The 15,857-nt window shown below is 45.6% G+C and overlaps 1 protein-coding gene across 4 annotated transcripts in view; it reads right to left on the bottom strand.

Annotated features, from left to right (window-relative positions):
* Window positions 1–15,857, bottom strand: part of LOC109322530 (sodium channel protein type 2 subunit alpha-like) — a 123,050-nt gene that overhangs the window by 93,112 nt on the left and 14,081 nt on the right. For 2 of the 4 annotated variants that reach the window (XM_019553586.1, XM_019553588.1), the window contains exons 5-6: window positions 11,183–11,274; window positions 9,517–9,753 (exon numbers count right to left, since the gene is read on the bottom strand). In XM_019553586.1, coding sequence (XP_019409131.1) covers window positions 9,517–9,753; window positions 11,183–11,274 — 329 coding nt within the window. Of the gene's footprint in view, window positions 1–9,516; window positions 9,754–10,988; window positions 11,081–11,182; window positions 11,275–15,857 lie in introns of all 4 variants that reach the window. The other 2 variants (XM_019553584.1, XM_019553585.1) reach the window with 1 other exon arrangement.

The following is a 15,857-nucleotide window of genomic DNA, read 5'->3' as shown; positions in this document are numbered from 1 at the left end:
GACCTGAACCTGTTCAACCTTCAGAAGAGAAGGCTGAGGGGGGAATCTAGTGGCCTTCTATAAACTCACTAGGGGGGACCAGAAGGGTTTGGGAGAGATCTTGTTTCCCCTAGCACCCCCTGGCATAACAAGGAATAACAGCCACAAGTTGTTGGAGAGGAGGTTTAGAGTAGACATCTGTAAGAATTACTTCACAGTTAGGGCAGCTAGGATCTAGAACCAACTTCCAAGGGAAGTGGTGCTGGCTCCTACCCTGGGGCTCTTTAAGAGGAGGCTTGATGCCTACCTGGCTGAAATCATTTGAGCCCAGTTTTTTCTCCTGACCAGGCAGGGGGTCAGACTTGAAGATCTACAAGGTCCCTTCCCACCCTACTTCTATGATTCTATGAAATGCTTGAAAATTTGAACAAAACACATTTTTTCTCAATATATCTGCCCATTTACCACATCTTTCATAGTTTCATATAGCAGCTAGGGTCAGGAGGGACCTGAACAGACCATCTAGCCTGACCCCCTGCCACAGGCAGGAATGAATGCTGGGTTCACAAGACCCCACACAGGTGATCATCCTCTTGAATTTGCCCAAGTTGGGGCAAGGACTACTTCCCCGGGAAGTTGGTTCTAGATTTTGGCCACCCTAACTATAAAATATTGCCTTCTGATCTCTAACCTAAGCCTATTCTCCATCAGCTTATTACCATTGTTCCTTGTCACCCCAGGTGGTGCTGGGGAGAAAATGGTTCTACCTGTTTACTGCTGATCTCCCCTGATGAGTTTGTAGGCAGCCACCAGGTCCCCCCTCAGCCTCCTTTTGCTGAGGCTGAACAGGTTCACATCCCTCAGTCTCTCCTCATAGGGCCTGTCCTGCTGCCCTCTCACCAAGTGGGTGGCCCTCCTCTCAACCCTCTCCAGGCTGGCAACATCCCTTTTGAAGTGCGGTGCCCAGTACCGGACGCAGTACTCCAACTGCAGCCTGACCGCAGTCACCTCTCTGGACTGGCTTGAGATGCATCTCTGGTTGCATGACAAGGTATGGCGGGCCTTGCTGGCTGCAGTCTGGCATTGGCGGCTCATGTTCATCTTGGAGTCAGTAATGACTCCAAGATCCCTTTCCACCTCTGTGCTTTTTTGAGGGGAACTCCCCAGCCTGTATGTATGCTGTGGATTCCTTCTCCCAAGGTGCAGCACCCTGCATTTGTCCACATTAACCCCATCCTATTCTCATCTGCCCACTTTTGTAGTCTGCCTAAATCTATTTGCAGCCTCTCTCTCCCTTCAAGTGTGTCCACCTTGCCCCACATCTTAGTGTCATCAGCAAACTTGGACACTGCTTTCCACCCCCTCATCCAAGTCGCTGATGAAGCTGTTAGACCAAGCCCTGGGGAACACCACTGCTCACATCTCACCTGGCTGAGTACAACCTGTCCACCACTACTCTCTGGGTGCACCCCATCAGCCAATTTTTTACCCATCCAACTGTGTAGGCATCAATGCCACAGTCGCTTAATTCATTGACGAGGATAGGGTGAGAGACAGTGTCAAAGGCTCCTTAAAGTCTAGAAAAACTATGTCTATGGCAACACCATCATCCAAGGATTTAGTCACCCGGTCATAAAAGGCAACCAGGTTCGTCAGGCAGGACCTGCCTTTGATGAACCCATGCTGATTGCCCCTGAGCATGCTCTCTCTTGCTGGCCCCCCACAGATGTGCTCCTTGATGATTCTCTCCAAAATCTTCCTGAGCACCAAGGTGAGGCTTACAGGCCTATAGTTACCTGGGTCCTCCCTCCTTCCTTTCTTGAAAATTGGGACCACCTTAGCCAGTTTCCAATCCCCCGGTACCTGGCCAGCTGACCACTAATGCTCATACAACTGGGCCAAGGGCTCCTCAGTGACCCCTGCCAGCTCCCTCAACACCCTTGGGTGGAAGGCATCTGGACCTGCAGATTTAAAAATGACTAGCCCTTCCAGAAGATCCCTAACTACATCTGTGCTGACTGAAGGCCTGACAGAGCTATTGCCAAGACTGCCCTTACCTCTGGTAGGTGGGATATCCCAGTCCCTGTTCAAGAAAACAGAGGCAAAGAAACTGTTAAAAATATCAGCTTTCTTGTCCTTCTTTATGTGAAGGAATAGAATAAATCAATCTTCCCTTTGATCAACTACTTTACTTTTGATCTATTTTAACCTTTCTTACTTCCATATACTTCTGTTTTTATCTTTGATCCTCCTATTGATCTTTTACCTCTCCTACCAAAGCATAGGCTACAAGATACATATGGAAGTAAGAAACATTCTCTTCAAAAGCAGATACAATTTGTTTTTTTATATACTGTTAAGGAGCATATTTAACATAAGTGGAGTAAGTGAACAAATACAAAATGGAAAACTAATGGTTGAGTGAGAAGCCTGGATATTGAAGATTTGGTCTGAAGTCTCCTCTACAAAGGAAGCTTAGGGTGTGTCCCCAAGAGCAGGAACATGCATTTCTCCAGGGACAAATATTTGTGCCGCTGCTACTTGTCCTCAGGGAATGCCCCTGCATGCATGCTCTGGTGCACAGAAAATTGCCCTAGATGGGGTAGGGAAGGCTAGGGCCAGTACCTGGTCTGGCCCCAGAAGACTTACTTGGAGTCCTGGGGGCCTCATGGGGACATAACAGTGGCAATCTGGGCACACAGAGCCTGGTTAGCAGCCGGAACATGGCTCTGGACAGCCAACCTCTGGTTCTGGACAGCACACGCAGCTGCCACATGGGCCACCCCGCCCTTTTCTGCCGCAGTTTTTTTTGACATCAGGATCTCCCAGTGTCAAAAAAAACGTGTCACACTACAAATTAGCAGTGCAGCAAATGTGTGCATGTGTAGTATCTATGATTTGTGGCACTGCAGATGGGTTTAAGGTGATGAAAACCATACACGCGCACTTATCTGGACATACCTTAAGAAATTAAGTGTGAATGTCATTCATTCAACCAGTTCTTGAAAGGTTTAGGAAAGAAACAGGAATTAAAGAAATCTAAAGAGGTTATCATCTAAACCTCTTCAGACAATGTATCAGCAGCCAAAGCATGAAACTGCATTCCACTCTAATGGGTATCAAGGAGATGTGGACCATAAGCTTTTCTTATAAATGTCTAAATTAGTTGCACAAGATGGTGAATTATTTTTGGTCCTGTCTCTTATCCTTTTTTGTTCTATATCCGGAGAAGGCAGAAAGATCAGAACTGAATAAATATGAGAGGCTGCCTCAGATTCACCCACTAGCAAACAAGCTAGTGAGTGAATTGGATGCAAAATACCACGTGCATTTCTGAATGACACAGAAACAGGGCTTCTAATTTTCTTGGAGGCTAGACTGAGAAAGGCATATTATAGTTATAATTATCTTTTTCTGGAAAAGTTCCATGAGCTGAGGATGGTCTATTTGGAAACAAAGTCAGCTTGCTGAAATAGAAGAGCTTGCAATCGGTGCTGTCTTTCCTTCTTTTGTTCTGGGAGAAACTGTAGAACAAACTGAGTTTTGCAGGTTTTAGAGGCATGTCAGGTGCACAATGTGTAAACCAAGTTCTAAAAATCACAATGGGTGAAAAGTACAATGCTTAAAACCCACTCTCTTGCTCTTTAGATTCACTATCAACATCTACAGAAAAAAGCCTTTCTATAAAGTATTTGAACCAAACTTCCAGAGAAGCTAAGTGTCTATGGTCCGGCACTTGGAGGGAACTAACATGGCAATGTCACATCACCTTCACATATATGAGGAACCCTCCAGGCCACGACCCTGCATGCTAGATTGGCCGGGAGGAAACAGCACAGGGCCCTGGGTCCTGATCCTGGTGGGTAGAACCCAATCCCCAGTGGATGGAGGCCTACACAGGCCTGATCCAGCCTACACTGGTCCTGCGCCACATTTGGCCCACTGGGCCACAACTGTTTATAAATAACAAAGGATGGAAGAGTTGCAGTGCTCAGCCCTTAGGAGCACCAATTTTAAGATTTTCATTATGATTATTGCATGGTAAACAGAATAGTTTGTATAGATTTTTTTTAATTTTAGTATGAGGTAATACTGGGTCTGCAAGAAATATAGGAATGTGTTCTATTACTTCTTACCACCATATTTACTCAAATATAAAATGATCCTGATTATACGATGAGCCCCCCAACAATTAGATTCTATATATGGAAAATATATACATTTGTTATAATTTTGTTATACGTTTGTTATAATTTTCCAAGTATAAAATCTAATTATCGGGAATTTGCCTTGATTTGTCTTCCTCCCGCTATTAAAGAAAGGAAAATAAACCTTTAGAGTGGTCAAGTGGCCTCTACCCTCTGAATTTCTTCCTCCTGCTGCCCCTTCCTTCTCCCCCCGTACTGTCAGACTCTGCTCTCCCTAAGTACATGGAAGTGAGGCGCAAATTTTAAAATGATGATGGATAAGTTGATGCTTTTTTTTAAATTGATATAAGTTTTAGCTCAGGTACTCCATAAATATACTTTTAAGCAGCCTACTTATACTTTTAATACTTATAGAGAATATTAGTCTGGAGTCAAAAGACTCATGATTTACCATACTGCTGTTTAGGCTGGGCCCCAGAAGAGTTAACAGCATTTAAAGTCACGGTGACCCCACAGATCAGTTATGCTCAGTATGTGTGTGTAGTCCAGATACATTGCCCCTAAAGGATTAATTAGTCCTCACTCATGACTGGAACTGGGTGCTCTTGTCATGAGTCCTGGAATCCTCCAAAAAATTATATGCAGCTGAGGTACATGGTAACCAGGGCTGAGTTCACCTCATGGAGAGCTGGGCCATACTAATCATATGCCCCAGGCTAAAAGAAGGGGCAACAGAGGGATTCTAGGTGAACTGTTTGGGGCCCTGTTTAGTGATGTTTGCAAGACATTTAAAGCTGATGAAGAATCAGTAATTACTGGAAATTGGGGTGGGGGGAAGTACTGCTCAGCTATAGGAGTGAAGAGGAAGTAAAAATGTATGCAATGTAGGGGCTCACTATGACCTGAAAAAGAGTGCGCGGAGTGGGACTGAGCACAATGTGAAATAATATATAACTTATTCAGATGGGCTGCACTAACCTATCTTTGTGGTATGTTTGCCCATTACAGTTCTCCTCTAGGTGCTTCACAATAAATTCCTTGAGAGCCTACTTCATGTGCTTTACAGGTACTGAAGTTAGACTAGCTGGTCTGTAATTCCATGGATCTTTCTTCCCCCTTTCTTGAAGACAACCACTATATTTTCCCTTTTCCAATCATACAGTGCCTCAACCTACACCCATAAGTTCACAAAGATGATAACCAATGACTCCAAAATACCTCAGACAATTTCTTCAGTATCTTAGGATGCATTCTACCTGACCCTGCCAACTCAAAAGCATCTAGCTTTAATCCCTATCCTGTCACTACACCTTCCCTATCTTTGCTTCCAACTGTTTTCATTGTCTGGTAGCTGACCTTATTTGCCAAAATAAGGCATTAAATATTTTAGATTTCTCTGTATCATCCATAACTACGTTGCTTTCTGAAGTCCAGAAGGGACCTATGTTTTCTTTGGTCTTCCATTTACTTTTGATATATTTGTAGAATCCCTCTTTATTGCCAGCTGCATCTCAAATCATGCCTTGGACTGCCTAATTTTCCTCATGCATGCTTGTGCAATGGTCTTATGCTCTTCTCTAATACTACAACCAAGATTCCATTATTTGTAGAATTGCTTTTTGAGTTTACACTTATTGAAGAGATCACCAGGCTGGTCTCCTGTTGCACTTCCCATTCTTCTATCACACTGGGGTAGCTTGCTCCTGCATCCTTAATACAGTTGCCTTAAAATACAGCCAGGTCTTTTGGACTTATTTTCCTCTCAGAACTGCCCCTCAGAGGATCATACCCTCCAGGTCCCTGAGTTTGTTGACATTAGCTTTTTGAAGTCTGGTGTCTTTATTCTGCTGCTCTCCTTGCTTCCTCTCCTTAGCATCTTGAACTCCATCATTATGTGGTCAGTGTCATCCAAGGTATCCTCCACTTTCACATTCTCAACCAATTTCTCTGTCTGTGATCACTCAGCAAGTTGAAAAGAACTTCACCCCTAATTGGCCTCTCTACCATCTGTATCAAAAGTTATCCTCATCACACTCCAAGAATTCCCTGGATTGCTTGTACTCATCTGTGCTTCCTTCCCAGCACATGTCCTAATAATTAAAGTCTCTCATGAGACCCAGGTCCTATGATTTGGAAGCTGTTTAAAGAAGTCCACCTCTTTTTCCTGGTTTGGTATTATATACCATATGCCCACCATGACATTCCCCCTGCTGTTCTTCCCTCTGACTTTTACCCAGAGGCTTTTAGTAGGCCTCCACTTGATACTGAATTGGAACTTCAGAACACATGTATGTTGTCTTTATATATACGGCAACACCTGCTTCCCCCCCAGTCTGTCTTACCTGAACAAGTTATACCTGTCCATGACAGTTCTCCAGTCATATTAACTACCAAGTCACATCTCAGTTACCTCAATTACATCATTATAGTCCTGTGACTGTACTTGGAGCCCCACCCATTCTTCCTATTTTCCATCCTGCTGACATTATTATATAAACACTGATTGCCCTATCTTCTCTATGAGAACACTGCTAAGACTTCTGCTATTGCTTCCCCTTACTGATAATCACTTTTGTAAAATATTCAGAGAATGTCTAAAACTGCAAGCACAGATCAGACTTGATTCAAAATCCAGTTCTGACAAACTTTGGAGGTAGCAGGACCTGGGTTTAGTTTGGGTGCAACTTTAATAACAGTAAATGATCTTTTCAATAATAAGCAGCTGTAGACTTGCTATATTCTACCACTAATGTGGATCTCCAGAAAGCTGATATATTATACTTAAAGTACACACAGAGTTTCAGAAGGATTTGTGGCCTACCAGAGTAGATTTATCAGCTTTAAACTGTCAATTGACAATATTACATGTTCTTCCTTTTCTGTTACTGCTATCCTCCTCTGAGGGCCTAATGTGATTCTCAACCACAGTACCATGGGATGCCTTGATATCCTTTGCAGGGTGCAAGTACAATATTAGTAGCACTGTTAGGTGTACAAACATGATTCCCAAGGTAAACCTAGAGATTTCAAATAGGAATCCATGGTGTTAAAAACATTCTGATCTGTTGCAGTCTTTCTGAATTAGAATCACAATCCTAGAAAATTAGGGTTGGAAGGGACTTCAGGAGGTCATCTAATCAAACCTCATGGTCAAACCAGGAATTCTTTCCAACAGAAGATTTGCTCTATTTCTGTAATCAAAAACAAGTGAAAACTAAGAGTTGTCATTTTCTGAGGGATGCCTTAAATCAGTTTAGGGGTGCCATGAGTATAACAAGGCGTAACTTGAGCTTTAGAAGTTTGAGAACCACTGACCTAGGCCTAGGTCTTTGACATAAGGCCAAAGGCACAATTGGATATTCAACTAGTAAAGGATGTATAGGGTAACAGGAAGGGCTTCTACAAGTATGTCAACAACAAAAGGAAGATTAGGGAAAGTGTGGGTCCCTTACTAAATGCAGGAAGCAACCTAGTGACAGATGATGCAGAAAAAGCTGAAAATGCTCAATGCCTTTTTCATCTAAGTCTTCACAGGCAAGGTCAGCTCCCAGACTATTGTGCTTGGCAGCATATGAGGTGAGCAGACAATAGTGGCAAAAGAACAGGTTAGAGACTATTTAGAAAAGTTGGACATGTACAAGTCCATGGAGCCAAATGCAATGCATCCAGGGGTGCTGAGGGAATTGGCAGATGTGACTGCAGTCCTGCTGGCCATTATCTTTGAAAACTTGTGGTGATTGGGAGAGGTCCTGGATGACTGGAAAAGGGCAAATATACTGCCCATCTTTAAGAAAAGGAAGAAGGAGGATCCAGGGAACTACAGACTGGTTAACCTCACCTCAGTCCCTGGAAAAAACATGGAGCAGATCTTCAAGGGATCCATTGCTAAGCACTTGGAAGACAAGGTGATTAGAAACAATCCATGTGGATTCACCAAGGGCAAGTCATGACTGACCAATCTCTGACTGCCCTCTATGATAAGGTGACTTACTCTGTAACTATGGGAAGACCAGTTGATGTGATATACCTTGACTTTAGCAAGTCTTTTGATATGGTCTCCCACAACATTTTCACAAACAAGCTAAGGAAGTATGGGTTGGATGAATGGACTGTAAGGTGAACAGAAAACTAGCTGGATCATCAGGCTCAGAAGATAGTAATCAATGATTCAATATTTAGTTGACAACTGGTATGAAATGGAGTGCCCAGTGGGTTGGTCCTGGGGCTGGTTTTGTTCAATATCTTTATCAATGACCTGTAAGATGGGATGAAGTGTGCACCCTCAGCAAGTTTGCAGATGACTCCAAGCTGGGGGATATAGTAGATACACTGGACAGTAGGACTTAGGACTCAGAGACCTTGATAAACTGGATGACTGCACCAAAAGAAATCTCATGAGGTTCAATAAGGACAAATGCAAAGTCCTGAACTTAGGAAGGAAAAATCCTTTGGTCCCCAGTACAGGCTGGGGACCAAATGGCTAAGTAACAGCTCTGTGGAAAAGGACCTGGGAGTTAGAGTGGACAATAAGTTGAATATGAGTACTGTTTGCAACTGTGTGCTCTTATTGCAAAGAAGGCTAACAACATAATGGGCTACATTAGCAGGAGTGCTGCCAGCAGATCAAAGGAAGTTTTATTCCGCTCTGTTAAGTACTGGTGAGGCCACATTGGGAGCATTGTGTCCTGTGTTGGGCCGCCCACTACAGAAAGGATGTGGACAAGTTGGAGAGAGTCCAGAGGGCAACAAAAATGGTTAAGGGGCTGAGGCACATGACTTCTGAGGAGAGGCTGAGGGAACTGGACTTTCTTGGTCTGGAGTAGAGAAGATTGGGGGCAGATTTAACAGTATCCTTTAGTTACCTGAACAGTAGTCCAAAGAGGATGGAGCTATACTGTTCTTAGTGGTGGCAAATGACTGAACAAGGAGTAATGGTTTCAAGTTGCAGCAAGGGAAGCTTAGGTTAGATGGTAGGAAAAAAATTCTCACTGGAACAGGTTACCCAGAGGGGTTGTAGAATCTCCATCCTGAGAGGTTTTGAAGACCTGCTAGACAAAGCCTTGCCTGGAATGATCTGGTTGGGAATGGCTCTGCTCTGAGTCAGGGGGTGGACTAGATGACCTCTTGAGGTCCCTTCCAACCCTAATTTTCTATGATTCTAAAAAGAGATGAATTAATTTTAACTTGAAAGCTTAAATGTGAATCTGCATAAATTAAACCTCAGTGTTCTTAAAAAAGTGCATAAAACAATTTCATTAAAATGAAATTAATGAATTAATGAATAAAATTAATGAATGTGATTAATACAACACATTCAAGGTCAAACACCTGTTGACACTTCTCATGAAGAATAAAAGACATTACAACAAATAATAGAAGAAATCCTTACTTTCATTCTCAAGGTATTCCTTCCACATAAAAACTGTATCATTGAAGTATGGGGCAACATATTTGTCAAAAGTTGAAGTATTTTCCTTTGGCCACAGCAAACATTTATACTTCAAGTGGCCCATGAACAGCTGCAGCCCTATTAGTGCAAATACACTCAGACAAAAAACAGTCAGAATCATTACATCCGAGAGCTTCTTCACAGACTGAATCAAAGCTCCCACAATAGTCTTCAAGCCTGCAAATAGAAAGGGAATTTCAATACAATAGTAAACATTTACATTAACTATAAAATAACATGAATTGCTCCAGCACAATTCAAGATTTCATGCATAGCTTCACATTAAAAAAAGGAATAACTGAATGTTTTTGCATGAATGGAACACATAATAAAACAGGGGTCAGCAACCTATGGCCCACGGACAAGATCCAGCTAGTGAAGAGTTTGGATCCATCCCATGGTAGCTGGAAAGCATCAGTGGAGTAGGCACCCTCAGGGTCCTTCTTCTTGATCATGCTGTATGTTTTGATGCATTCCTGTCCTGTGCCCCATCATCCATCTGCACAACAGCTGTTGACACCCTGGCGCTACCTGATCTCTATACTTGCCATTGAACTTGTCTGTCAGTATGCTTGTTGGCCACAGGAATCTGTGACACTTGGTGATAACAGTGAAGGAACCGTAGGGAGGGAGAGGGGTTACCATGCGGGAGCAAAGAGTACTATGGAAGCATTAGGGGATCAGTGGCCTATGGTGCCAGCCATGTTGCAAGCTACAGCCTGCCATTTGTAAAGGTTGCTGATCTCTGTTCTGAAGCATTTGTTTTCACAGATAAACAAATGACTTTGTTATTCATGCTCTTCTGTTCATGAATTTCATGAACAGAAAAATTCTCTCAACTATAAATATTTTTGATGCCTCCTGCTTCAAACCTGCTCTTTTTAATTACACAATTTATGAGTATTGATACAATTAAAATTGTGATATAGTGTAAAAGTTAATGACTGTTTTACAGTCATAACCATTCCAACTGGTTTGGTGGAGAAAGGCATCTTAAAATAAACAATACTTCATGCAATGCCCATGCTGTTCTAAACCATCTTAATCCTTATTTTACTAGTGTTTCAACTTCTAAAATTGATTTAATCCCAAGTTTTTGAAATAAATAGTAAAACATATTTTAACATGAAAAAATAGTTTTGTTTCTAAGGAGGGAGAGAAAATTTGACATTAAGAGATGCAAATTATACAGGTTGCATCTTGCAATTTTTTGACAAAAATATTAAACTAAAAGTTTGGTAGTTTTAAAAGAAAAATTAGACAAATAATCAAATTTAAGTCAAAACTATGTTCTAGATGCCTTTTATATAAGTACCATTAAAAAGGCATAGAAAGCAACAAGACTTGGATTGAAAAATGTGAATTGAGCTTCCTTGGAATTAAAGTCAGCCTCAGTTTCACCTAGCTCTCACCTGGAATGACTGATATTGTTTTCAAAGCTCGGAGAACTCTGAATGTTCTCAACGCTGAGACATTGCCCAGGTCCACAAACTCTGTTAGATATCTGCAATAGGGGAGTTCACACACAAACACAATGACAGCACACACCATATTAAATAGTTAAAAGATACAAGGGACCTAACACTTTACACCAGTTACTTCTTACCTGGAATTACAGAAATAGTTTTCAAAGCTCTCAATACTCTGAAAGTTCGAAGAGCTGAAACATTGCCTAGGTTTATAAATTCTGTTACATACCTGTAGGATTAAATCACAGTTATTCAAAATTCAGACAGGGAGAAAAATACTTACCTGGACCTTTTATCCAGATGTCTTTGATGACTTTAAACAGATTATTTACATTCACATGTTCTTCTCTAACTGCAGTTTGTCCACTAATATATTTTAGTGACTATCGGTTAAATAAAAATGTCAAATGAAGTAAATCTATTATAATTTTTCTTTTGAAATCCTACTGTTATACCTAAGGTACATTGATTACATCACCATTACATTGGCACATGGGAGGAAACTGCTAGAGAAATTCCACCAGGATGTGAACAATTTTCACCCCTCCGTAAAAATGATGCTTGAATACTCTACCCAGCAAATTCACTTATTGGAGAACACTGTGAAAGTTTGCAATGGCCATATTACCACCACATTGTATCAGAAACCAACAGACTTCCACAGCTAACTTCACAACAGTAACTTTCCTAAGCATACCATTAGATCCATTGCCTAGAGCTGTGACCACCAGCTAATGGATCTCAATCCACCGGTAGATCTCAGAGCCTCTTGGAATCAATCCAAGGATGGGGCGGGGAGCCAAGTGCCTGTATGCATGTGCACACGTGCCTCAGCCCAGCAGGTCAGTCCGTGGGAGCAGGGGCTAGATTGTGGCCCCCGTGGTGAGGGACAGTGCCACAGAGGCAGAAGCAGGGGTAAACTGAGTGGTAAATTGAGAGGTAAGAGCTAGAGAAGCACACGGCTGCCAACCCAGACAACCCATCCCTCTTCAGAGAGTGTCAGGAAAGGCAGGAAGAGTTCGAAGCTCTACCACTGATTGATAGGGTACTCCACAGGTCACAGATCACGGGTACTTCAAAGGCATTCAGTTTTGGTCCCCACTTCACTTGGTTTCTCCAGGTGCTGTATGCCTCTGCAGACTGCAGAGTCAAGCTCAACTGAACACTGACGGAAACCATCCTGTTTCAGTAGGGAGTGTGTCATGGCTACCTACTGTCAGGCCAGCTCTCTACCACTGCCCTTGAGTTGTCCCTTTGCCTCCTATACAAGTGGGTGGCAGGGCTGGTTCTCAAGGAGCCGGTCATGAGTGTGGTCCTGTCAGTGTACACTGACAATGTGTTCCTCCATCCAGGACCCATGAACCTAGCACCTATGGCAGCCTGCCAATCTATCTACTCAGCGGCCTGGGTCAGCTCGGTCAAGAGCTCTAGCCTGCTGCTGGGTGACAGGTGACAGATGGGCTTGCTCCTGCCCATGCCACAAAACATGCAAGCAGGCTCACTGATCTATCTGAGGGTCTACTTGTCCCCCAGTCACCCCTCTCCACCAGAGAACTGATACCAGCTACAGGTCAGGGTGTCTGAGCGGTTGTAGGCATGGGTGGGTCTGCTGCAGTGCATCTCCCTTCATGGAAGGGTGCTGGTTATCAACCAGCTGACCCTGTCCATGCTCTGGCACCATTTCAACCCCCTGTCTATGTCCCTGGAGCTCCTGACCACTCTCCAGAGATTGGCAGAGGGTTTCTTCTGATGGGGGTGGCATTGAGTCTCTGCAGGTTCCCTGAGCCTCCCCTTGTGGAAGGAAAGCAGGGCCTGGTTTGCCTCCACAGCCAAATCCTTCTTTCATGTACAATGCCAACAGCCAGGCGATGTGGTGCCTAGTAGGTCACACTTTCCTCTGCTGCCTCAAGGCCTCTGACAGGACCAGCAGCATTTTTACCAACCAGAACCTGGAGAAGCTATCAGATTTCTACCAGGACCTCCTCAAAGCCTAAGGGCTAGTTTCATAGTTGGTAGGGTCAGAAGGGACCTGAGCAGATCATCGAGTACAACCCCCTGCCAAGGGCAGGAAAGAAGGCTGGGGTCAAACGACCCTGGCAAAGTGTCTATCTAGCCTCCTTTTGAAGACCCAGGTTAGGAGTGAGCACCACTTCCCTTGGAAGTGATTCCAGATCCTATCTGCCTTGACTATGAAGTAGTGCCTCCTGATATCTAGTTTGAATCTACTCTCCATCAACTTATGGCCATTATTCCTTGTTACTCTTGATAGTGCTCGGGGGAACAGGGACTCTCCCATTGCCTGCTGGTCTCCCTTGGACAGTTTATAGATGGCCACCAGATCCCCTCTTAGCCTTCTCTTGTGGAGGCTGAACAGGTTCAGGTCTTGTAGCCTCTCCTCGTACGGCCTGCCCTGCTGCCCCATGGTCATGTGAGTGGCCCTCCTCTGGACCCTCTCCATTTTGTCCACATCCCTCCTGAAGTGCAGCGCCCAGAACTGGACACAGTACTCCAACTGTGGCCTGACAAATGTCATATAGAGGGGGAGGATCACCTCCTTGGACCTGCTCGTGATGCACCTGTGGATGCATGACAAGGTGTGTCGCGGGGCACTCTCGCGCCCCGCTCCTAAGGAGGCTCAACCCCAGGAGGGGGAGAAGTATAGCAGGGCACTAGGGTGCCTGCTACTGACATTAGGAATAAGGGCTGCTGAAGCTCCCTGAGACAGCACAGGTGTTGGCTGCCCAAGCAGCCAGGCTGGTCACATGACCAGAAGGGGGCAGGTCCAGGCCTTTATAAACAGCCCAGGCCAAAGCCTAGCAGCAGTTCCCCTCTGGCAGCCGAGCAGCAGGAGCTCCGCTGCAGAGCACAGCGGGGTAGAGCAGCCTGATTGCTTGCGTGATGGCATGAGGAGTGAGAGTCTTGCTGCAGAGCAGAACAAAGTGGAGATGAGCAGACCAGCCTGACCGCCTGAGCGTCGGCATCATGATACAGGGTGGAGAGGACCCTGACAGGGAGCTTTTCGAGGAGAGCCAAGGTGGCAAGGAATTTACGTTATAGCCGGTAGGCTGATTTTGTGTTACAGCCGGTGGGCTCATGGCTTTATGTTCGTTGTTGTAGTGATTGTGTAATACCGGAGGACTGGGAGAGGCTGTAGGGGACGGAGGAGGCCTCATTAGCAGCTCCACAGTGGAGTGGGGGAGGGTTCCTGGGTGCACTGGGAGGGCACAGCGATTGGTGCCAGAGCTGGCATTGCGGGTGACCGCCGGAGAGAGGCGTGACGTTGTGGGGTGTTGTGACCCCGGCCCTGTGGGGGGGCAGTATTCTGCCCAGTGGGGCGTAGGCCCCAGAGAGGGCGAGGAGCGTGAGAAGCGCAGCGTAAGCCCCAGAGAGGGCGAGGAGCGCGAGAAGTGCAGCGTAGGCCCCAGAGAGGGCGAGGAGCGCGAGAAGTGCAGCATAGGCCCCAGAGAGGGCGAGGAGCGCGGCGTAGGCCCCAGAGTGGGCAGGCACATGGGAAGAGGAAGCCCCAGGGAGGGCAGATTAGAATAGGAGGCTCCAGGGTGAGCGATTGGCCTCCTACCAGCACAGAGTCCCGGAGAAGGGCGAGCGCGCAGTAAAAGTCCCGGAGAAGGGCAGGCGCATGAGAACAAGCCTGGAGAGGGGCGGACGTGCGGATAGGGACCCGATGGAGATGAGGCACGTACAGAATACAAGGCCGACGAGGCTGAGCGTGCGATTAGAAGCCAGAGGGCTGAGCGCACGGGCAGGAAGCCCGGAGAGGGCACGTACATATTGACATGCTGAGGGGCCCCAGGAGAGAGGGGGTGCGTGTATTGAGAGACCCCAGGAAGGGGCGAGCATACAGACATAAAAACGTCCAGAACACCGGCGAGCCTTGGGCGTGGTATCGGGGCAGAAGGAGCCACGCGACACCCTGTGGGGGGTGCACCAAGAGATATCCGTAGAGGGCAAGAGCACCGGGTCCAAGAAGCCCAAGAAAGGCAGCCTCCCATTAATATTACATAAACAGCAAAGACGTGGCAGGAGAGACGAGGGTGCTAGAAGGGCAACTTGGCACAGTAGGGGCACAGGAGAGATCAGGGCCACTCCTAGGCCCCACCCCATGACAGTGTGGTTAGCCTTCCTGTGTCCCCACATTGGTGGCCCATGTTCATCTTAGAGTCTATGACTGCAAGATCCTTTTCTGCCTCTGTGCTGATGAGAAGGGAGTTCCCTAGCCTGTAGGTATGCTGCTGGTTCTTTCTCCCTAATTGCAGTACCCGGCACTTGTCAGTATTGAATCCCATCCTATTCTCATTCACCCACCCCTGTAACCTGTGCAGATCCAATTGCAACCTGTCCCTCCCTTCTAGCGTGCCCACTTCTCCCCACATCTTAGTGTCATCCGCAAATTTGAACAAGATGCTTTTCACCCCCTCGTCCAAGTTGCTAATGAAGATGTGGAATAGGGCAGGCCCAAGGACTGTGCCCTGGGGGACCCCACTGCCCACATCCCTCCAGGTTGAAAATAGCCCATCCACCACCACTCTCTGGGTGCAGCCCTCCAGCCAATTGGCCACCCATCTGACTGTGTAGGCATCGACACCACAATCTCCTAATTTTTTAACGAGAATGGGGTGAGAGACAGTGTTGAAGGCCTTCCTAAAGTTCAGAAAGACTATGTCTACTGCGATACCTGCATCCAAGGATTTTCTGACCTAGTCAAAGAATTTCATAGATTTCATAGACATTAGGGCTGGAAGGGACCTCGGGAGATCATCGAGTCCAGCCCCCTGCCCAAAGGGCAGGAAGTCA

This window comes from Crocodylus porosus, unplaced genomic scaffold (assembly GCF_001723895.1).
Source record: "Crocodylus porosus isolate Cpor-Errol unplaced genomic scaffold, CroPor_comp1, whole genome shotgun sequence".
Taxonomy (NCBI): Eukaryota; Metazoa; Chordata; order Crocodylia; family Crocodylidae; genus Crocodylus; species Crocodylus porosus.
Note: the sequence above shows the minus strand (reverse complement) of the source record. Positions and strands in the feature narration are given on the sequence as shown.